Genomic DNA, 24437 nt, shown 5'->3' with positions numbered 1-24437 from the left:
AGACCTGCTTCCCCCTGCTCTAGCCCCCGGGCACCTCGACTGGCCCTGGGCTCTGCTGATACACCTTGGCCAGGAGCTGCCTGGAGGAGCACAGCTTCCTCAGACCAGCCATTTCCACCTTGACCTTCACGCGTAATCAGCAGTGAGTAACGTGATCCTTGCTTTCCACAATGGAGGAAATTTCCGTTGGGGCAATGTTTTCAGAAATATAATCTTTTCACTGTGAAACTGCTGATGGTCCAAGAAAATAAAACCCTCAAACCAAAGGAATGTCTGTGCTGGTCAAGGACAAATGAGAGGCTGATGGTCTCAGCATTTACTCCATTTGCTGCATGGATCGGGATGGAGGGGCTCAAACCTCTTCACCTTGATGGCCTCCTCAGCCCAACCCTCTATCAGACAGGACAAAAACCACCAAGATTCTACTGCTTCCAGAAAAACATGAACTGAGCACTTTCCATGGGCCAGGCACTGCTGGAATTGTTCTGTAAAGGATGTACACCATTCCACTGGCAATCAATGCCCGTTTTATGGAGGAGCCCAAGGCCAGAGTGGCTGTCTCCCCGAGTGCTCATGCTCTGCCCCTTCAGAGCACAGGAACCTCTTTTTTCTCTGGCACGCTCAGCAGGGGAGCAGCCTATGGGGCCAAGAGGGGCACGCATGGCTGGGCTCTTCCTCATGCTGACCTGTGGTTTTGCATTCCCTACAACACTGAAAAGGGCAAGTAAAAACCCTATCAATAGAATGACCCTCACTAAAAATTCCTGGGGGAGGGTTGTTTTGTTTTTCCAAAGTCCAACTGTTCATCCCCACTTGGAGCAACAGGACCTGGGGCCTTGAGCTGCCCACACAGACTGCTCAGTGGGGAAAGGGGTAGAGTCACATGATGCCAGCCATGACCAACTACAGTCCCTGTTGTGCCCCTCCTTAAGGAATGAGGCCAGAGGCAGACACGCATGTTCCTGCCATGAGTTACACCGAAACGGAAGATGCAGATAGAGATCATCACGCTTGCATCAATCACACAGAATGGCGGCGGGGGGGGTGTGTGTTGAAAAGAATAACGGGAATGCCACACTTTCCGGATGCCGGTGAGCACCTGCAACTAGGGTCTTCCGTGCCATCTCTCCATGTCTGCCCACCCCCTCCCCACCTGGAAGCCCTGCTTACCTGGCCCTAGCTTGGAGATAGCATATAAGAGATCATAATTTATGACGGGGGTAGCGTCTTCCACTTGTTTCCAACCAACAGGCGGTGAGGCAGGAGGAGAGATCAGAAACTGTTTGTCTGGGTTTGGCGGAGCCAGGTGTGAACTCCCTATGTGTAGAGTCTGGGGAAAGAAGGGAATATGGGCGAATGCAACAGCGCTCAATGACATGGGTGAACGCAGCTACAAAAGGACAATCCATCACCTGCATCGTAAAGTGGTCTGAGGCTGTCTGAGCACTGGTTATGGTGCTGATGTGACTGGAGCCTGTCCTAGGACCGGGATGCACAAGAAATTATGCTCAACCAAGACTGATGGAAAATGAACAGATGGCTTTTGTATAAATGTAAAAAATAAAGCCACTGTCGTCCAGGTCTGAGTGAATCTAGAAACCCATCCTTCCAGCTCCTCCTATCAGAGGCACAACTGAGGCTTCAGGAGGTTAAGTAACAGCTCTAAGATGATGTGATTCTTCAGGGGACAAAGCAGGGGGGGTAGGACTCCCACCCACCCAGTGGCAGCCCCCAAATTCACTCCCTCTGGGGCTCTGAATCAGAAGCCAAAAGTGAGGAAGGAAATACCATCCATCTTCCAGGAGGTAAAATAATAATAATAATAATAACAAGGAAAAATAACTGATGATCCTAGTTTGAACTTAAAAGTTCTACCAGTGATTAGTGGACTGTCTAGGAGAATCTTATACCAAAATCTTACCAGTTCCACACCCCCCCATCCCAATGTGCTCAATGCATTTACTTGAATGATCTCAAAAAGTCGTGGAGGGACTAAGCAGTTATATAAAACTCCAAGAAATGCAAAAAGGAGTGTCTTCACAACTGAGTGTCCCAAGTCAAAGCCTGCGCCCCACACACACCACTAGGAGGCGGGGCAGGGCAGGGCGTCCCAACTCTGAAGTTCAGCAAGTCCACAGTTTCTGCTGTCAGGAAGCTCCCCTCGCACAGCTGCTCCTGTACTGGTGCAGGGAACGCAGAGCCCCATTTTAGGCAGGGGCAGCATCCCAGAAGCTCCTTCCCCTGCCTTGCCAACCTGTTATCACTGTATGAGCTACTTTTTAATAGAGTGGGAAGGAGGAGGGGGAAGCATGCATATCAATGAACTCAACTTACCTGAGCAAAATACAATTTCATTTCCTTCCCAAGAAATTCAGTCTTATGCAGTTGCAGTCTGGCATCTGCCGCAGATAAGGGGTTGCTGAAGTTTATTCTGACACGTTTGAAGCTCTTAAAATACTGAAAGGTGATGTCCTTGTCGTATGTCCTAAAGAGGGACTCGAATTTGGCCTGTAAAACAGAAATAAAAGGAGTTAAAGCTTACCTTCATAGGATCCTTAACTAGATGACTGTCACAGACACTTCCTACTCAAGGACGTGAATTACTAATTGTTTCCAGAACACTTAACTCCTGGTAGAAAAGACAGAGAATGTGCCTCTCCCCTGGGAGGTTCTCCTTTCTGCCCTTTTCTTTCTAATACTGATGACTTGATGAGACAGAATGTCTGACTAACTTCACTCCATCAGCAGAATAACGACCAGCACTTAAACATTTCCGGTCACACAAACACTCCTGTTCAGGCAATAGCATTCACGAAGAGGTGTGTTCTGGTCACCTGCTACCCCTCCGGCCGACAGTTCCTGACTCCAACGACGTTCCCCAGCCGAGGGAACTTCACTCTCACCCCTCAGCTTAGGACCTAGTGCCGTGTCCCCATCAAGTGTTTCTTTAGGGCTTAAAAGCAGTGCAGTTAATTTGAGAAAACCACTTTTATTAAACTGGAAAACAAGGAAGTAAATAAGCCTTGTACTTTTTAATTCTCAACCTATTGCTTTTTAACTCTATAAAATAATGGTCTAAATATTAACATACTGCAAATGGACTCATTCTGCCTGCTGGTGTGAATATACAGGCACATCTCTAGGGTTACAGGGCTACGGTAATTATGAAACAGCTTGAGAGCGTAGAACTGAGATACTAAGTTCAATGATCACACACTTAGATTCAGGAAAGGGCTCATCAGCCTCCTAGACAAGCTCTGAGGACCCCTCCCTCCCAGGCTGGAGGTGTTAGTAGGGGTGCCACTGGGGGAGGTGCTGGGTGTCCACTGCCCTCTCAGGATTCCAGCCAGAGAGGGAGCTGATGGATAGTCAGAGCTTGGAGACTTCCAGTGGCCTGAAGAGGGTGGTGGGGCGGGGTGCCTCCACACAGGTGAGTGATGGGAAAGTAGGTGGGCCCACAAAGTGACCTGGAGACCAATGGGCGCAAGTTGTTTCTGCAGAGGGGTGGGAGGAAAGTGTCTTCAAAAACATTAAGTGCACGGCCTGACCAGGTGGTGGTGCAGTGGATACAGCGTCGGACTGGGATGCAGAGGACCCAGGTTCGAGACCCCGAGGTCACAGCTTGAGTGCGGGCTCATCTGGTTTGAGCAAAGCTCACCAGCTTGGACCCAAGGTCTCTGGCTCGAGCAAGGGGTTACTCGGTCTGCTGAAGCCCCACAGTCAAGGCACATATGAGAAAGCAATCAATGAGCAACTATGGTGTCACAACAACAACAAAAGAACTGATGATTGATGCTTCTCATCTCTCTCCGTTCCTGTCTGTCCCTATCTATCCCTCTCTCTCTAAAAAAAAAAATAAATAAAAAAAAATAAATTCAGTGCAGGGAAGCCAGAGGGAATGGGCTCCAGGGAACATGTCCACTCTACATGTCAGGGCATTAAGGGGGAGAGGGAACAGCTCACAAACCTTCGCTCTTTGAATTTCCTAGCTTTCCCCTTAGTTTATGGGACTCTTGAGACTTTCCCATGAGGGCTCTCGCAGAGGCAAAGAATGAGAAGGAGGACAAAGATGCTTCTTTCTGCTCTTTCTGGATTCACCTGGCCGCTAATGGCTTCTTTCTCCCACTCCTCAGCAGGGCAGGTTCCTGGCATAGGGTTTCTGCATAAATTTGGAATTCTGCATGACCTCAATAGGCATTGTGATCAACTGTGTAGTTTCAAAGTTATGATTCATAATTTGGGAGAGATGACTTTGATGAATATTTTTAGACTATAAGTCATAGCTCAGGACCAGAACACAAGAGCATGCATGTTTTCTGTTAAATCCATGCTTCTATTACACCATTCTTTCACAAAATACTCTTATGTGTTCCAACTACTGATACCTAGTTATTACAGTTGTGGACGGCATCTCTTACCTCACTAAATGAGAGATTTTACTCACTCAAGACTAATATTAAGTGCACACTGTACTTTTAAAAATAGAATGTGGTCTAATATCTAGTTCAAAACCTACAGCTCTGGCTGGAAGCACAGTACATAATTATGGAGTTAAATTTAACTTCAAAACAAACAAACAAGAAACCCTCACACATCCCAATATGGCTTTGAGTATAAATAAAGCACATAGCACGAACTCCGCCCCTCAGGCAGAACATACATTCATTCACACACGATACTGGTAAATATCAGTTAGATAGCTGGGTAGATACTAATGAAAATCTTACATCTTAATCAAATAAAGAAGAAAATTATAGTGATGAAAATGACTAATTATATTAATTACCAGCATCAAAAGCTGCTTCCCAGGAGCTACGCTCATCCCACACTTGTGTTATTTCTCTTTCTTATTATTTGCTATGGCAGCGTTTTCTCCAGCTACAGCAACTTGGGAGTTACTGCAAACATGCCAACACTTTTGTAGTATTCACTTCTTAAGATAAGACTAAACTATTCTGAACTCTAGATGCCAAAGTGAGACATTCTATTCACTAAGACCTCCTTCTAAAAACTTTTCCCAGGATGAAAAACACGCAACGTCAACATCAAAAATCTGCCTTAACTGGTGGCCAATAGGTCTGGAGGTTTTCAAATACCAAGCGCTTTGACTTTTAAAGCTCACAAGTATTCTGGATTTATTTTTTTAAAAAGCATCAAAAACCCAAATCCACAAGAGAGCCACATAACCCGCCCCCCAATATTTCAATTAATAATCCCAATTAACGGGATGCTTTGAAAACTCTCAAAAATCGCACATTAGGAGCCTTACCCTGGTTTCACTTTCGCTGAAGATATCACTGTTTGCCACGCAGGCAATCAAGGAGCTAAAACTGTAGTTAAAGTTTCTAAAATGCATCTTGCTTTCCTACAGGGAAGGCACTAGAGACGCACGAAGGCAGGGGAGCCCGGGTGAGGTTCCTTCGCAGAAGGCTGGGGGTTCTTTGTCCGGCCCGCGCTTATATAAAGCAGCGAGGTCCAGCCCCCCGGGGGTGGGGGACGGACGCCCAGCTTCCAGCGCATCCTGTTTGGACAGCAAATTCCTGAGTCAAGTCCCGCATGCTTGCAGGCAGACAGGCACAGAGTGTAAGTTTCTACTGGAAAGAGGTGACGTCAACACCTTAGTCATTTTCCCTATGCTAATTAGCTCTGCGCAGGGGGGGACGATGGAAAAATCGGCAGAGGTTGCTCTGCAGCTGCTCCGTCACCCGCGCCGGCAACATACTTTCCACGCGCAGTAATTCCATTCAGTGCTCTGGCGCCCGCCGCCCTCACGCCCTCACGCCCGGCTGAATGGGACGACCCTTCTTAAGATGGAAAATGTTACAAAAGAAAAGGAAGGTCTGCAGTAAACAGTAATTAGCCTCCCGGGAGCTTTCAAGGCTTTGGGAAACCTGGGAACCAGCCTTGGACGGTTGTTTGATCCCTGTTATTTCCTGAAAAACAATCAAAGTTTCACACTGGGGTATTAAAGAAAACATCTGAAACCTGTCTTGGCCAATGAATTGTTTTTAAAGAAAAGAGTGGAGCTTATTTTGAAATACAGCCCCCCCACACCAACAGAACGTTATTGGGTGACTGTCCTACTTCCCACTTGTATCCCACAGTGGCAAGAGGGAAGAGACACTTGTGCAATGGTAGGGGTTTCACGGGGAAAACTTGACTGTAATTTGAGAATCGGGAATATGCAACACTTTGATCATTTTCTAACAGCTTCTGAATTCTAAGAAAGCTACAGAAACATTTTAGAGAATCTAGTGTCTGAAGCTGAGAAAAATATTAATACACCGGTCCTGCTTTAAGACTCATAGACTAAAAGTTTGGTTTTTTTTTTTATAAATTTTTATTAACTTTAATGGGGTGACATTAATAAATCAGGGTACATATGTTCAAAGAAAACATCTCCAGGTTATCTTGTCATTCAATTATGTTGTATACCTGTCACCCAAAGTCAGACTGTCCTCTGGGTTTTCTTTGTGCCCCTCCCCTCCCCCCCTTCTCCCTTACCCACCATACTCTTGTCCATGTCTCTTAGTCTCGTTTTTATGTCTCACCTATGTATGGAATCATGCAGTTCTTAGTTTTTTCTGATTTACTTATTTCACTCCAAATAATTTTATCAAGATCTATCCATTTTGCACAGCAAGAGAAACTGACAACAAAATTGCCAACTAAATGGGAGATGATATTTTCAAACAACAGTTCAGATAAGGACCTAATATCCAAAATATACAAAGAACTCATAAAAGTCAACAACAAACAAACAATCCAATAAAAAAATGGGAAGAGGACATGAACAGACACTTCTCCCAGGAAGAAATACAAATGGCCAACAGATATATGAAAAGATGCTCATCTTCATTAGTTGTTAGAGAAATGCAAATCAAAACTACAATGCGATACCACCTCACACCTGTTAGATTAGCTATTATCAACAAGACAGGTAATAGCAAGTGTTGGAGAGGCTGTGGAGAAAAAGGAACCCTCATCCACTGTTGGTGGGAATGTAAAGTAGTACAACCATTATGGAAGAAAGTATGGTGGTTCCTCAAAAAACTAAAAATAGAACTACCATATGACCCAGCAATCCCTCTACTGGGTATACACTCCCAAAACTCAAAAACACTGGTACTGGGTATACACTCCCAAAACTCAAACACATTGGTACGTAAAGACACATGCAGCCCCATGTTCATTGCAGCATTGTTCACAGTGGGCAAAACATGGAAACAACCAAAAAGCCCTTCAATAGATGATTGGATAAAGAAGATGTGGTACATATACACTATGGAATACTACTCAGCCATAAGAAATTTTTTTTTTTAATAGGTAAGGAAGAAAAGGTAGGAAGACTATCTACTACAGCTGAAGAGTTCATTTTGCTGGCTTCGTCGTCAGGTCGGATGCCTGGCCTGGAGACTCAGGCTGGGATGGCCTGGGCTTTGGGGCACTTGAGCGGTTTAGATCTGTGTCAGTATGGGTCCTGGATCCTGCCCACTCCCCTCAATTTCATTATCACCTAAAAGCATTCTCTAGTCTAGGTACACGCAGAGACATCTGTTAAGCTTCCAAAATTTAAACGGAACCCTACCATCCACCTTTAAAGATTAACTTTAAAGAATCATTAAAGTCAGCCAATAGCAAAAAGAATATATACAATGAGGAAAAAGAACAAACAGAACATTAATTCTTCCAGAGAAGGAAAGGCAACATCTTCTTGGATGAATGAGCGGCTCTGCCTCACTGCCGGCTGGAGACTTGCATAAGAAACCATGTATGGCATGTGCTCTGCCAAATTACCCATAACTCCGAAACTGAAAAGATCTAAGCGCATACCACTCTGAGGGGCATAGCACGCATCAGCGGGTTGCAGCCTGTCCAGGAGGCGCAGGCAGACTTTGGTGGTGTCTCTGGTGCTGGGTGTATGGGAAGTGTGTATGTGAGTGTGTGTGTGTGTGGGGGGGGGGGGGCTAAGGGGGAAGGGAGGGGGTGGTTGAACACAGAGCTGCATTCCACCCCGTCCACTGGGGCTGAACCTTCTCTGAGTGTCCTCCCTCCCCAGCTCCAACTCCTCCCCTTCCTGGAGTCCACTTTGGCAAACAGATTTGAAGGGTTGTCTGTAGAGGGAGAAGAGGTTAGTATCACTGGCCTCTTGCTTTATAAAACATCAGGACACACAGTTCCAGTTCAATAGCAGGGAAAATCTGAAACACATCCGTTCATCTGAGACAAGAGTGCTGGACTCGCCCAAATTTGCAATGCTGGTTTCATTATATGGATGAAAAGAGAAAAAGAATAGTGAGGTATATGAAGGTTGTTCAACTATTTTGCCCAGAAACACAAATGATAAGTGATTGATATTTTTCACTGGGCTGCCCGAAAGTTTAACAAAACATGTAATTCTGTAAGTGCCTTTGAACTGACTTTAGCTTCATCTGAATCACGTTTAGTGAATTTGAGTGCTTCCATCTTTGTATCAGGGAAAGGGCCTCAAAGTAGTGGTCATCTGTAGGAAGGCTGATAAAATGCTATTCGGTGAAAACCAACATGCCTAAACTGTGCCAGGGCCCCGTACCAGGAGAGGGAATGCAGGGCCTGGCAGGCAGCCTCCACTGCCACACGGGCTAGGTGCAGAGCAGATCCAAGTTCTCAGTATCGGGTTGCGTGTGTACCTCCTTCACGGTGCTCTGGCACCCCAGCTGGCCACGGGCACAGACAACAGCCCTGCACCCTGAGGTAACACACTCCAAACTCATTTCAGGGTGCTGTTGTCTACTACCCTGAGAGTTTTTGTAGGAATGCCTGCTCTTTGCATGTTTATTACACATGAACTTGAATTTCTAAATGTCCTATGCAAAAAATATTTACTTTGTAAATTGTGGTTTTTCCCACCAAGAATAAAAATTGATCCAAAAGTATGTATTTAAAAAAACCTGACTCTCGAAGAGTGGCTGAATGGATCAAGCATTGTCCTGGCGTGCTGAGGTCACAGGTTTGATCCTGGCTCAGGGGGATATATGAGAACCAACCAATGAATGTATAAATAAGTGGAGCAACAAATTGGTGTTTCTCTCTCCTCCTCCTCCTCCTTCTCTCTCTCTAATACCAATAAATTGAAAATATAAAAAATATAGACTTTCAAAATAAATGGGACTACATCAAACTAAAAAGCTTCTGCACAGCAAATAAAACCATCATCAGAATGAAAAGGCAACTTACTGAATAGGAGATGATGATTGTAAATGTTACATTGATTAGGGGTTAATGTCCAAAATACTGTATAAAGAACTCATACAACTCAATAAGAAATAACCTGATTTAAAAATGGGCAGCCCTGGCCAGTTGGCTCAGCGGTAGAGTGTCCGCCTGGGCGTGTGGAAGTCCCGGGTCAATTCCTGGCCAGGGCACACAGGAGAAGCACCCATCCTGCTTCTCCACCCTTCCCCCTCTCCTTTCTATCTCTCTCTTCCTCCCCCTCAGCCAAGGCTCCATTGGAGCAAAGTTGGCCCAGGAGCTGAGGATGGCTCTGTGGCCTCCACCTCAGGTGCTAGAATGGCTCCAGTTGCAACGAAGCAACACTCCATATGGGCAGAGCATCGCCCCCTAGTGGGCATGCTGGGTGGATCCCTGCTGGACACATGTGGGAGTCTGTCTCTTTGCCTCCCCACTTCTCACTTCAGAAAAATAAATAAACAAACAAACAAATCCAAAATAAAAATGGGCAGAGGACCTGAATAGACATTTTTCCAAAGACATACAGACAGCCAACGGTACATGAACAGATGTGCAAAATTATTAATCATCAAGAAAATGCAAATCAAAGCCACAATGACATATCACCTCATGGTTGTTAAAATGACTATTATCAAAAAGACAAGAATCATAGCTGTTGGAGAAGATGTGGAGAAAAAGGAACCCTTTTTGGTGAGAATGTAAACTTGTAGCTACCATAGAAAACAATATGGAGGTTCTTTAAAAAAAATTAAGAACAGAACTCCTATATTATATAGCTCAGCAATTCCACTTCTGAGTATGTATCTGAAGAACACAAAACACTAATTTGAAGTGCTATATGCACTCCAATATTCACTGCAGCATTATTCACAACAGTTAAGATATGGAAACAACTGAAGTGTCCATCGATGGATGAATGGATATAGAAGATATGGTACACATACATAATGGAATACTGTGCAACCATAAAAAGGAACGAAACCTTGCCATTTGTGATAACATGGATGGACCTTGAGTGTATAATACTAAGTGAGATAAAACAGGAGAAGAAAGACAAATACCGCATGATTTCCCTCACAGGTAAAACCTAAAAACAGACAAAACCAAACCAAATTCATAGATACAGAGAGCAGATCGGTGGTTACCAGAGGGAAAGGGACTGGGGGGTGGGAGAAAGGAGTGAAGGGGTCAATTTGATGGTGAAGGACAGTAATTAGACCTTTGAGGGTGTTCACTTTGTAGTGAATACAGTTGTCAAATTACAGTATAATGTTGTACACCTAAACATCGTCATCATCATCATCATATCATAAATAACAAACATCCAAATTACCCTATAATGACAGCAAGCAAGTCAGTAACTGCTTGGAGCAGGGACACAGAGGGATGAGTTATAAACTAACAGTGGAAAATCTTTTGGAGACGATGAAAACCGTATCTTGATTTTAGTGGAGATTTCATGGGAGTACACACCTGTCAAAACTAAATTGCACACTTTAAATTTATGAAATTTATTATGTCAATTATTCCCCACTGAAGTTGCCAAGAAAAAACTAAAAGTAAAAAAGTTGGCTTTCCTCCTGTATACCCACCCCTGCGGTCCAGGGCACAAGTCCATCCTTCTCTGCTAAGGGGATGGAAGTGATCTGAAGAAAGCAGGGCCAGTGGCAGTGTGCCATTAGGGACTCTTGAGATGCACACTGAAAATGGTACACAAAATAGGAAAACAAAAATTAAAGGTGAAATGTAGCGCTTTCGTTTACTGAAGGATTTAGATCAGGGGTAGTCAACTTTTTTATACCTACCGCCCACAACTTTTGTATCTCTGTTAGTAGTAAAATTTTCTAACCGCCCACGGGTTCCACAGTAATGGTGATTTATAAAGTAGGAAAGTAACTTTACTTTATAAAATTTATAAAGCAGAGTTACAGCAAGTTAAAGCATATAATAATAATTACTTATCAAGTACTTTATGTCAGATTTTTGCTAAGTTTGGCAGAATAAATCTTTATAAAACAACTTACTATAGTTAAATCTATCTTTTTATTTATGCTTTGGTTGCTCTGCTACCGCCTACCATGAAAGCTGGAACGCCCACTAGTAGGCGGTAGGGACCAGATTGACTACCACTGATTTAGATGTTTTGCATTTCTTCTGTTCTCACCATAAACGTCTTAAGTGCATCTCTGTAACCTGAGTTTGCTTCCTCTGGCTCCAAGCAATGGGTGCATATTTTCATTAAGAAGTTGCTGTTTTCCATGAGGAAAAGCTGAAGTCAATGCTGAACCCCATCGTTGCTATTACACCATTCCTAAAGCATAGGTAGGGTGACTCAGCGTGCCTGCTGGAAACCCCAAGGAGGTTACAGTTTCACCAAGAATGTGCCACCAAGGAAACTTTCTATCAGATGACCACAGAGAAGAAGTGAGTTTTGCCTTTGTTTTGCAAACCCACCAGAGTGAGGAATGAGGAACTTTGCAAAAGATCCCCCAGGCAGGAAAACGACCATGCAAATAAAAGGGCCTGTGCATTTATCTGGAATGCTAACGAACCTGGAATCCGGTCTGTTGGGGCTGTTAGCCTCTGAGGTAATGGAATAGCATTACATAATATCTGCCCCTCTCTCAGGGAGAGGTTGTTCCCAGGATGACCCACCAAAGCTGCTACACAAAAGAAGCACACAGGGGCTCTTTCTCCTCCTTGGCTGTATCGGTTCCTGTGTAAAAGCAGCTGTTAACCCAGGAGCATGTGCCTGTCCTCAACGTGGACACGGGGGTTAACAGCAGATTCAGAGTTTTGGTGAGAAGCAAACAATCAGACAAGAGCAGAGAGAGTCTGTGGTTGATGAGTGTTAGTTGCATTTTTATACCCATTCTGCTGATAAAGATACTGAGGTCCAGAGGAGCACACTGTGCTTAGGAGAGCAAAGACTCACCCTGATCTTGTGAGTGCAGGTTCCACGCTTGTACCATAAATTAGGACCACCAAGTGTGAGTGCCCTGTGGTACTGGGGCTCATCCCCCCATTGGTCAAATAAGTTTGTAAATATGATATATATGTTTGCTCGCTTATAGTTTGCATTGGGTGTGGGAGACAGGCTGTAAGCCAGCAAAGTCATTATAGTTTAAAGCTTAATTTTAAAACTAAGCCATTCTCACCCTTTTAATACTAAGACCTTCTCAACACTAAGCTTTTCCCCACACCCTTGACTGTTGCATGATGTGGGTTGGTGCATTCTCATGAGGAATCCCATTTATGCCTCAGATAAATGACTTTGTATTAGAGCAGGGGCTGGGAACCTATGGCTCGTGAGCCAGATGTGGCTCTTTTGATGGCTGCATCTGGCTCGCAGAAAAATCTTTAAGAAAAAAATAATAACTTTAAAAATATAAAACATTCTCATGTATTACAATCCATTCATTTCCTACCGCTCATGTTCATGGTTGCGGGTGGCTGGAGCCAATCACAGATGTCCTCCAGGATACCACCAAATTTTTATTGGATAATGCATAATGTACACGGGTCATTGTGAGGTCAGGAAGTAAAGTTCCCTCCTTTTAATCAAGTAGTCAGGTACCTAATTGCAAAACCCTTTTGATGAAGAAGATGGCTAAAAGAAAAATAGATGAGGAGTATCGTACTTTTCAGCAGGAATGGACAGAGGAATTCACCTTTGTGGAGAGAGCAGGTTCTGCAGTGTGTCTAATATGCAATGATAAAATTGCATCGATGAAACGGTCAAATATAAAATGGCACTTTGACACACGCCATATTACATTTGCATTGAAATATCTAACAGGGGACAGCAGAAAGAAAGCATGTCAAGAGCTACTGTGCAGAGTGCAAGCTAGTCAGCAGCAACTCCGTGTTTGGACCCAACAAGGTGACTGGAATTTGGCTAGCTTTGCTGGTGCTTTAGCAATTGTGAGAAACGGAAAGCCATTCACAGATGGGGAGTATGCCAAAACATTCATGCTTGATGTTGCCAATGAACTTTTTGACGACTTTTCGGATAGACAAGATAATCAAATGAATAAAAGACATGCCTCTGTCAGCAAGAACTGTTTATGATCATACCATCATGATGGCAAATAAAACTGCGGGAACACAAGTGAAGGACGTAAATGCAGCACCATTCTTTTCTCTTGCTTTGGATGAGTCAACAGACGTAAGCCATTTATCCCAGTTCAGCGTGATTGCAAGGTATGCTGTCGGTGACACCCTATGTGAGGAAAGTCTTGCTGTTTTGCCTATAAAAGATTCAACAAGAGGGGAGGATTTATTCAAGTCTTTCATTGAGTTCGCTAAAGAAAAAAAATCTACTGATGGATAAACTTATTTCTGTGTGTACTGATGGTGCTCCGTGCATGGTGGGGAAAAATAGAGGATTCGTAGCGCTTTTTCGTGAACATGAAAAGAGATCCATCCTAAGTTTTCACTGCATCCTACATCAGGAGGCACTTTGTGCTCAGATGTGTGGCAAGCAGCTTGGTGAGGTGATGTCATTGGTCATTTGGGTGGTCAACTTTATTGTTGCCCGAGCTTTAAATGATCACCAGTTTAAAACACTGCTGGATGAAGTTGGGAATAATTATCCTGGTCTGTTTCTGCACAGCAATGTGTGTTGGTTGTCAAGAGGGAAGGTGGTCAGCCATTTTGTGGCTTGTCTGAGCGAAATCTGGACTTTTCTTGAAATGAAAAACGTCGAGCATCCAGAGTTAGCTAACACTGAGTGGCTCCTGAAGTTCTACTATCTCGTGGACATGACTGAACAGCTGAACCAGCTCAATGTGAAAATGCAAGGCGTTGGAAATACAGTCTTATCCCTTCAACAAGCAGTGTTTACATTTGAAAACAAGCTGGAACTCTTCATTGCAGATTTTGAAACAGGTCGTTTGCTACACTTTGAAAAACTGGGAGAGTTTAAAGATGCATGCACAGCAAGTGACCCTGCTCAACATCTTGATCTCCAGCAGCTAGCAGGCTTCACATCTAATCTCCTGCAGTCATTCAAAGCATGCTTTGGAGAATTTCATGAGCACACTTGTCTTTTTAAGTTCATCACCCATCCACACGAGTGTGCAGTGGACAGCGCTGACCTGAGTTACATCCCTGGTGTCTCCGTCAAAGATTTTGAGCTACAAGCTGCTGATCTGAAGGCCTCAGACATGTGGGTGAATAAGGTCAAGTCACTGAATGAAGATTTAGAAAGACGTGCACAACAGCAAGCAGAGTTGGTGAGCAAACACAAGTGGGGAGAAATGAAAAAACTTCAACCCGCGGACCAGCTGATTGTCAAAACTTGGAACGCACTTCCTGTCACATACCACACAATGCAGCGTGTGAGTATTGCTGTACTGACAATGTTTGGCTCTATGTATGCATGTGACAGTCTTTCTCACATCTAAAAAACGTTAAGACCAACCTATGATCACGTTTAATGGATGGAAGTCTCAATGCCTGCATGAAGCTTAACCTCACCACGTATCAACTAGACTACAAAGCCATCAGCAAAACCATGCAGCACTAAAGTCGCATTAATGGTAAGAAGTACTTTATTCATCATTGGTTAGCAACAGCATAACAACATTATTAAAAAGAATTCAGAGACTTATTGTACTTTAAAAGTGTTGGTCTTACAGGCCCTGGCCGGTTGGCTCAGTGGTAGAGCGTCAGCCTGGCATGCAGGAGTCCCGGGTTTGATTCCCGGCCAGGGCACACAGGAGAAGCACCCATCTGCTTCTCCACCCCTCTTCCTCTCCTTCCTTTCTGTCTCTCTCTTCCCTTCCTGCAGCCAAGACTCCATTGGAGCAAAGTTGGCCCAGGCGCTGAGGATGGCTTTATGAGGCCTCAGGCACTAGAATGGCTCTGGTTGCAACAGAGCAACGCCCCAGATGGGCAGAGCATTGCCCCCTGGTGGGCATGCCGGGTGGATCCTGGTCGGGCGCATGTGGGAGTCTGTCTGACTGCCTCCCCATTTCCAACTTCAGAAAAATACACAAGTGTTGGTCTTACATAAAATGCACACATTTACTTGTATTTAGTGTTAAACATATTGTATGGCTCTCACGGAATTACATTTTAAAATATGTAGCGTTCATGGCTCTCTCAGCCAAAAAGATTTCCAACCCCTGTATTAGAGACTTTCTTATTTGTATATGCTCTCTCTCAGTTCCTGAAATTAGCATTACAGAAAAGCAGCAGCCAAGATGGCAGAGTGCTGAAGGAGAAGGCAGTTAGTGCAGAGAGAAGGAGATGAGGAACAGAGGTGAATGAGGTTAGTGAGCTAGAAACCTTTGATTGTAGGAAACTCGGATAAGTCAGTAGCTTTTGAGCACTGAATGAGAGGGTTTTGGAGCCCAGTGTGTGTTTTTACTTGCTCACCGGGTGTGAACTAGGATTAAAAGTAATGGCCCACCAGTTCTTGGCTCCGTTGTTTCATTATTGTCTGTCCGAATCTAATGCAAACCTGCATGGGCCAGGCGGCTGTGAAGGTAGCCATGGCTGCTGGCTTTACACCCCCCAACCTCTCAGACCCTCTGGCTGGACTGTCGAGGGCACCTTAGCTGTTCTCTGTACAGTGGTGTTGGTGCTCTGTACCGCCCTCCACTCTGAACTCCCAGCATACCTCGTCTGTACAGCCCTCTGCAACTATAATACTTTTATAGTTGGCCTCGTAGTGGCCAATTTCCTATTGCTCCACTATAGGGTGTAATTCCCACATTAGACTCCCTGAGAAGACATGCAGATGCATCAGAGCTGAAGGAAGAGGGGGGTGAGCCAGGGGATATTGGGGAACCGCACTGCAGACCCAGGGGGCAGAAGGCACAAAGGCCCCCAGGCAGCACTCTGGCATGCTGAGGTCCTGCAGGAGGCTCAGGGCGCTGCAGAGGAGGGGCACAGAGGAAGTGGCTGGGAACACGGCCACGTGAGACCTTTAGCCACTGGAAGGACTCTGGCTTGTATGCTGACTAGTTTGTGAACCACCAGAGGGAGGTTTTGAGCAGAGGAAGGGCATGACCTGACTTCCCTAAGACAGAACCACCCCAGGGTCTGGGGGTTCAGACTTGAGCAGAGGGGCAGAGTGGATGCAGGAGTCCAGTGAGGCAGGAGGCCTTTCCCAGCCATGGGGCCCAGGACTCCCAGGTGCACCCTCAGCTCTGCCAGCTCCCCCAGCTGCCCCTCCCTGTCTCTTCTCTGCCTGTCAAACTCCTCTTCATCCCTTAAAGCCCATCACCACCACCATTTCTCAAGGAGGCACCCTGCTCAACATAATGTCCTCTCTCCCTTTTAGCCCCAGCGACCCCTTATGACAGAGTTGCTGTTGCCTGGAGATGCGGACAAACACGTGAGAAGTTCACAGACCACACCAAGCAGAGCCCACCTGAGGCAGGTGAAGAGTGAGATACCCCCAGCATCAAAGGGCCACGGCCACTGTGGTCCTGACCGATAGGCATCCGTATCTGTGGTTTTTGTCACAGGAAGTAAAGGCACACATGTGCTCAGTGGGTGTCGGTCACATTCCCAGGTGTACTTTCTCTCTCCTTGTTGTAGGGCCCACACCCACCCATGGGACGTGACCAGGAGCCAGTTCTCTCATGGGTCTATGGCAGTGGTCTCCACAATCCTGTAATGTGTGGGCAGAACATATTCAACTTAATACATGTTCACCTGTCTTCTTTAAATGCCTTTTTAAAGAGTGTATCCTATAAGGTGCCCAGAGTAGAGTAGAAATTGTATGGACTTTACAAATAAACTGCTTTTATTTGTGCTCAAAAATCTTTTACCACTGAGGTTCATGATCAGAAATGTTTGGAGACACCTCATTTACTCAGTAGTGGGATTACATGCCCAACCTTCTCCAGCTGCCTCAGGAGGATCGCGCATCAGAGAACAAGGAAACTATTCTTCTTTTTGATGTGCGTGCATAGGGTTTCCGTTTCTGCTCACTTTTAGGGGTCCTCAGGGAGTGGAATCAGGGTGGCCAGATGGAGCTCAGTAATTCATGCCCTCAGCTGTGCTATGTTACTAATGAGATCTGCTGGGCCTCAGGGAGGGGCCTCCATGCTAAAGAAAATGTGACACAAAGCAGGTCATCTTTCTTTCTGATGGGCTGGGAAGGGTCTAAGCAGGAGCCCCTCAGAAACAAATAGGTCCCAGTTCTCCCATACAGAGGATGAGACCTATGAATTCTAAATCTAAAATGAGAGGCCAACTTACATGAAAATCACCCTCATATTTAATAAGCATTAATCTCCCAAATTTGTAGGATAACACAGAAGAAATGATATTAATCAGCCTGGCACAATTCTCATACTTCAGAAAAAAAAATGAAAAAGCGTGAAATAGCATTTGATACTCTAGCACAGACTAGACAGGTATTGATCGATACTCTGCACATCTGGGACGACACAGAACTCTCCGTTACTTACGTAAAAAATGTGGATGGTTTAGGGAGGCCAGTGCTGACAAAGATGGTGCAATGGTGAAAATTCTAAACACATATTTCAGCTGAATGGCAGCTGTGTTCTGTTAAAGCTTATAGTGGAAATAAAGAAATATTGCAATCTTAAAAAAAAAAGGATGGAAGGAAGAAATGAAATAAAATAAAATAACCAATGAATTGGGGAAAATTTGGAAGGAAGCATGTGTTCAGATTTATACCTTCAGAGAGGTCACGATTCATACAAGAGTTCACCTGGTCTGTTAAATTCCGAGTGCGCTCAAAATCCCATTACCTCTTGTTTCTTATGACCTGGATCTAACCTTAGTGCATAAAGATGTCCCGCACCTCTGCAACTTCTTGGAAACGCACTGCTTGCAACGCTTAAAATGGAGACACAGCCACAGGCAAATCGAAGTCTCACAGCATTGGAGACCCAGTTGTGGGCTGAGGGCGGGAACATTTATTCAGAGATGCTGGGCCCTAAATAAATCATTCCTATTTGCCCACTTCAGTTGGTTCCTCTCCAGACCACCTTGCTTTAAGGAGTGAGTTTAACTTGTGCTCTGATACCATTCCCAGGCCAGGCACAATCCCACAGTGACAAAAACCTGGGTAAGACAGGCATATAGATGGGCTGGGGATGGACTCTGTGCACACCTGCTTGTCTCCAGTCCAGCCTGGGGTGGCTTCCACAGCCCAGACCGACTCCTTCCCCTCCAGGAACCCCTCTGCATTCAGCACGGGAGTCCTCCCGGCTGGTGTTCATGCTGGTGGAGGCGCCTCGGTGCTTGCTCGCCATTTCCACCTCAGCCCTGAAGAACAGAGGCACCTAAGCCCCAGCTGGGATGTGTGCTGTCGTGAGGCAGAGGTCGCATCATTCTGGTCCATTCTGCCAGGGATGCAGGATGATGTGAACGCCCTAATGATACCCGTGAATGACTGGCTGACCTTGAGTAGAAGACCAGAGGTGTGCAGGTCACGGAGGAAAGGAGAAAGAACGAGGCAAACAATAAACTAAATCTTTTATTCCAGACAAGAACATATTTTTCGATGACTGTGCAATGTGGGGTTTGTACCCACACCCAAAGGAAAAACTTGGGAGTCAGTTCAAGCCCGTTTGGCCCCGTGCAGGAGACGAGGAGGTGCGCTCTGTCCTGTCACCAATGAGGCTTTACCGCACCTGCCGCGGAGAAGGGACCAACGGCCACAGCAGCGCTACTTCTGCACTCACACTGCCTTCTTCGCTGACTGTTCACAAGTCCGATAATGTCACATGAGGGGAACATGGTGATTCAACTTGTACTTTAAAAAACAGTGGACCACCAAAAAAAACCCAAAAAACAGTGAGCCACCATGATGAAACTAACAAGATGCCACCACAATTTGGATGTTCATATTTGCCATAAAAAAAGAGCACTTGGGCCATTTTTCATAGGAAGTTCTGGGCATTCGTATCAAGTGACTAAAACTTGGGGATGGGACACATCTTCCCAAGCCAGAGTGTCTGAGGTGTGTGGGCTGCCCGCAGTCCAACAGATATAGAACGCCAAGTGAATTTACACTTGTGAATTGGCAGCCCCCAATATTAAAAAAAAATCAGTGGTCAATATTGAAAAATTGGGAGGTTTCAAAAAGAAATAGAATTTCTGGCTTCTTTGGGGAAAAGAAAGGAAGCAAGGCTGGGTCAGGACCCACGTGGCTACAGCTGACATTCTGGCTAAACCCGTGCTCTCCTGACCCCACTGGCATTTGAGGTTTTGACCTCTGCCTTGACTTTGTAAGTCATCAAAAACAGAGGGGTACAGTGTTGCAGCTCACCCATCCACCCCTGTGCTCCCTCCCCACACAGCAAGTCTCTACTTTTTTCTGGCCCTTCACTAGTCCGGATTTCCTGGGGTGATTTCTTGGGCACTGCAAGGTGTTCTCCCCACTCCTGGAATCAGTGCTGGTGAATGGCAGGGACACTACTCTAGGGATGGCCTAGATTCTGCTGAACGTTTACAAACCACAGTTGCTTTCTTTAGCAACCATTAGTGAGACGTGATTGGGCCACACGAGGGAGGTGCACAGTGTGACTGAGAATCCAAACCTTAACACAGGACTGGCAAATGATGAACGAGGCAGAAAGGTTTGGACACAACGGCATTAGACAGCAAGGCAAGGAGGATGACCTGGAAGTAGACTGAGATCAGGTATTTTCAAGGTGAGGTTTTTTTTGTTTTTGTATTTTTCTGAAGTGAGAAGTGGGGAGGCAGAGAGACAGACTCCTGCATGCACTCGACCAGGATCCACCTGGCATGCCCACTAGGGGGCGATGCTCTGCCCATCTAGGCCATTGCTCCATTGCAACCAGGACCATTCTAGCGCCTGAAGTGGAGGCCATGGAGCCATCTTCAGTGCCTGGGCCAACTTCACTTCAATGCAGCCTTGGCTGCAGGAAGGGAAGAGAGAGATAGAGAGAATGGAGAGGGGGAAGGGTGGAAAAGCAGATGGGTGCTTTTCCTGTGTGCCCTGGCCAGGAATTGAACCTGGGACTTCCACATGCTGGATGGACACTCTACCACTGAGCCAACCGGCTAGGGCAGGGGTCCCAAACTTTTTACACAGGGGGCCAGTTCACTGTCCCTCAGACTGTTGGAGGGCCACCACATACAGTGCTCCTCTCACTGACCACCAATGAAAGAGGTGCCCCTTCCGGAAGTGCGGCGGGGGGTCGGACAAATGGCTTCAGGGGGCCGCCTGGGCCAGGGCCTTCAAGGTGAGGTTTTTATGATGGCTTCTTAAAAGACCATTTTGAGAAGACAACATTTTCAACTGTTCTTGTGCAAATCTAGGATGTCTGTTTAATCTTCTTATGTTGACATTAACTATTAGGAAGATTGGGCCTGACATCATCCTTTTAAGAAACCCTTGTGAGTCTGAGCAGCCCTGGGCTCTTCCATCCTGAGGGAGGTCATGGTGATACTACTGGCCTCTGTAGAGGAGAAATTATGTGGCCCATACAGTGACCAACTGCTCAGGGCTGCTGAGCCCATCACTAACCTCTAACCACCCCCCCCCCATTCCAACCAACAAACCTAACAGGCACTGCTTCCAGCCTCTGGGTCAGAGGTTCTTGTGCAGTAGGTCTACTAGAGTGCTCCTGGGAGAAGACCCAGGGAATGAGGGGATAGGGAAGGAGGAGGGGGGTTAACATGGATGGGACCAAGCAGAGGAAAAGTGTAAATACAATATGGTCCCACTGGAAGCTTCCTTGACCCTGTGGGAAGTTCTGGGGGTGGTATCATCATAACTGGAGCACAGGCACTGGGCCTTGATATACCCACACTTGTCAGCACTGGGACAAGTGGCTACCTTGAAAAGGTGGCTTTCCTGAGCTTCCTAGGGCAATGGGGAGACAAATCCTTTAATCCCAAAGGGACCTGAGGTGTGTCACAGTATCCACTAACCAACCAACCAACCAACCAACCAAGTAACCAACCAACCAACCAACCAAGTAACTAACCAACCAACCAACCAACCAACCAAGTAACCAACCAACCAACCAATCAATTAGACCCAAGTCAAAGAACCAATCAGACCCAAGTTCAAAGATTTGTACCCTAAGTTAATCATTTAAAATTTCTCACAAACATGACAGACTTTAAAGTGGACACCATAAAAATACTACTCCTGATTCTACTCCAAATCATTAGCTCATCTATCCATGCAAGGAACTCAAAAGACTACGGTAAAATAAGTAGTAAACTCAACAGTTTAAACTTTCAGGACAAACCAGGTCAACTCAAACACTTGTTTATTGTCTGGATTCCATCTGGGTGAAACGAAAAAATATACACAGTAGTGTTAAAGACTGCAACATTGTCCTTTTTGGTTTATTTGGGCCTTTTACTTTTGTAGTAACAAAAAGGCTTTTCTCTCTCCCCTCCACCAGGTGTCAACGTTCAGGAAACCAGGGTGGACAGACACACTCAGTGAGTTATGGGTCGGTGGGAGAAGACATCTACCTACTCCCTGCGCAGTGGTCTGGTCCTTTCTATTTCTTCTTCCTAACTCCCAGACCTAGTGTTTTTCACCCATGTATATTTTGGAATGCCCAGTACTGAAATAATTTCATTTCTTCCCTAAACACCTTTAGTGAAATAGGGATTTCACTAGAAAATACTTATTTTGCTTCTCTGTGATGATCTCACCTGCCAACAGTCTACATCTGGTGAAATGCCCAACCAATCAGTTGTGTTGACTGAGCCACCCCCAGTGGAGCCAGGACTGCCTGCCTGACCACCTGCCAGAGGAGCCATGTAACTGTGTCCTGCTCTGTCAGCAGGAGGCCCGGCCAAGCTCTGTGTCCTGTGAGCTGGTCTCACACAGCACAGTCTGAAGGTGCCAAGGTGTGGCCAGCAGAGAATTCTGATGTTCTTTGTAAAACCTCCCATCCAGCTTTTGCAAATGACCCCTAGTGCAATGCCCACTCTGAGCAAAACTGTGTATTTTCTGAGCAAAACTGTATATTGTCACGTTTCTTCTTATCACTGCCGCGTCCCCACTCCTCCTCCTCCCTCACCTGTCTGCTTTTTCCATTCTTCCTGCTGTCCCAGGAGGACACACAGGTCTGGTCCATTCTCGCTGGGATGGGCCTGCCCTCCACATCCCTTTCTAATGAGACTGATGTTACCTAATGAGTTTTCCCCACTGCAGTGTCAATGATGACAGCTCTTTCACGTATAAGACCTCCAGCCAATGTGTATTTATAATTAGCAAATTCTGGAGATCAAAATCTCAGCCCCGCCTGACCAGGCGGTGGCACAGTGGATAGAGCGTCAGACTGGGATGAGGAGGACCCAGGTTCAAGACCCCAAGGTTGCCAGCTTGAGCACGGGCTCATCTGGTTTGAGCAAAGTTCACTAGCTTGGACCCAAGGTCGCTGGCTCAAGCAAGGGGTTACTTGGTCTGCTGTAGCCCCACGGTCAAGGCACATATGAGAAAGCAATCAATGAACAACTAAGGTGTTGCAACGAAAAATTAATGATTGATGCTTCTCATCTCTCTCCATTCCTGTCTGTCTGTCCCTATCTATCCCTCTCTCTGACTCTCTCTCTCTGTAAAAAAACCCAACAACAACAACAAAAAACTCAGCCCCAAAGGAATGCATCACTGAGGGGGAAATTCCCAGCAGCACTCAGTTATAGGGGAAAATTCCCTGGACAGGTAGGCTGTGGTGAGGCTGGGAGCTGCTTACCTGGAGATGAAACACACATTTTTCAAGCACCTATGTTGAGCACATTCTTGTGTGGATGTTTGGAGTTAAGAACAGACTTCCAAGGAAAAGCTCTCATTTATTTATTCAACCACCACTTATCAAGGGTCTGCTATGTGCCTTCTTGAACTCCTTGGCAGGGTCAAATTACAACTATTACATATTCTCACAGCACTGGGGACCTTTAGTGCTTAGCATTTATTCTGTTTTAATTGGTTGGTTTCCCCCACTAAACTAAGGGCAGACCAAGCCACAGATTCTGGAACACTTATGACCTTCCAGAGATATCTGTTTAACAAATACTCGCAGTTGAGCACAAACAGTGGGGGATGGCATTAACTCAAAAGCTCATCATCCACTACATTGAGAAATATTAAGCCATCAGCAGATGCTCAGTGAGCAAGCTTCAATGCCCGGGACACAGTCTCTGCACCTCCATGAGTCTAACTCCAAAGTTTAGGAGACAAGACCTGACTGTGACTCTAGTGACCAGATAATGTAAACGCTCTCCCTCGTGTGTTCAGACTAAAGGCCTGGTGTATTGGAGGTGCAGGATCGGTGAAGGCTGATGCGGCGTGCAGTGATCCCAACTCAAAACCCAACCAGTCCAGTTAAAGAAGTCCTGTGCTGAAGGCCTTGAAAAGAGGGTTAGATTTCACATGAGTGGGAAAGGGAGATCTCCCTATATTCTCCTCATATCCACTAGAAAAAATGGTATCAGGAAAGTTAACATTTTCTTCATCCACCATCATGCAGAATCATAAAAGGGGCTGCTTTTATTAAAGGAGCCGTACACCTTATTCATTCCAAACACATTTCTCTGACTGCCTGCATCAATGCATGGCATTGGTCAAGAGCTAATGTTTGTTACTCTGATGTCGTGGATTTCTTAGGAAATCCTACTTTTGTATACTTTGATTTATTTCTGGAGTGCAAACAATTCATGCAATGCATGTGGCTACATTTTTAGTATTTTTGGTAAGAACATGAAAACAAATAAATGAATGTATCAGACAAAATTTTCTGTTGGCTCATACACCCAAAATTGGGTCTGGAGAACCATGCATTTCTAAGTGTGGGCGAGGTGGGGAGAATGCAGGGAGCTACAATGAAGACATTCCAGAGACAGCTGTCACATCTCCCATCCCACATGCTTTTGTAGATCCTTGTCATTCCCTCATCAAGAGGAGGGCATTTGTGAGTGCCTCAATCTACACTACATGGTGAACATGACACCATATGACTTCTGAGGCTATGTCATAATAAGTTACACACTTCCACCTTATGCTCTTGGAACCAGTCACCATGTTGTGAGGAAGCCCAAGCAGCCCACGGAGGGGCCCATGTGGAGAGGAGCTGAGGCCACTGGTCCAAAGCCCTGGCTGAGCTCCAAAATGACAGGCAGCACAACCTGCCAACTCTGTGAGCATCGCATCTTGAGAGAAGGTTTCCTGGTCCCCACACAGGCAAACCCAGCAGATGCCACATGGAGGAGAGAACTGT

General features: G+C 45.6%; 1 protein-coding gene across 2 annotated transcripts in view; it reads right to left on the bottom strand.

Moving 5' to 3' along the window:
- RCAN1 (regulator of calcineurin 1) overlaps nucleotides 1–24437 on the bottom strand; it is a 94634-nt gene that overhangs the window by 2781 nt on the left and 67416 nt on the right. Inside the window, exons 1-3 of one of the 2 annotated variants that reach the window (XM_066370266.1) lie at nucleotides 5270–5556; nucleotides 2335–2508; nucleotides 1171–1330 (exon numbers count right to left, since the gene is read on the bottom strand). In XM_066370266.1, the coding sequence (XP_066226363.1) occupies nucleotides 1171–1330; nucleotides 2335–2508; nucleotides 5270–5356 (421 nt within the window). In that variant the 5' untranslated portion in view covers nucleotides 5357–5556. Of the gene's footprint in view, nucleotides 1–1170; nucleotides 1331–2334; nucleotides 2509–5269; nucleotides 5557–24437 lie in introns of those variants that run through there. The other variant, XM_066370265.1, reaches the window with a different exon arrangement.

Source organism: Saccopteryx leptura, chromosome 2 (assembly GCF_036850995.1).
Source record: "Saccopteryx leptura isolate mSacLep1 chromosome 2, mSacLep1_pri_phased_curated, whole genome shotgun sequence".
In the NCBI taxonomy this organism is placed as follows: Eukaryota; Metazoa; Chordata; class Mammalia; order Chiroptera; family Emballonuridae; genus Saccopteryx; species Saccopteryx leptura.
This window is presented reverse-complemented; position numbering and strand designations above follow the sequence as displayed.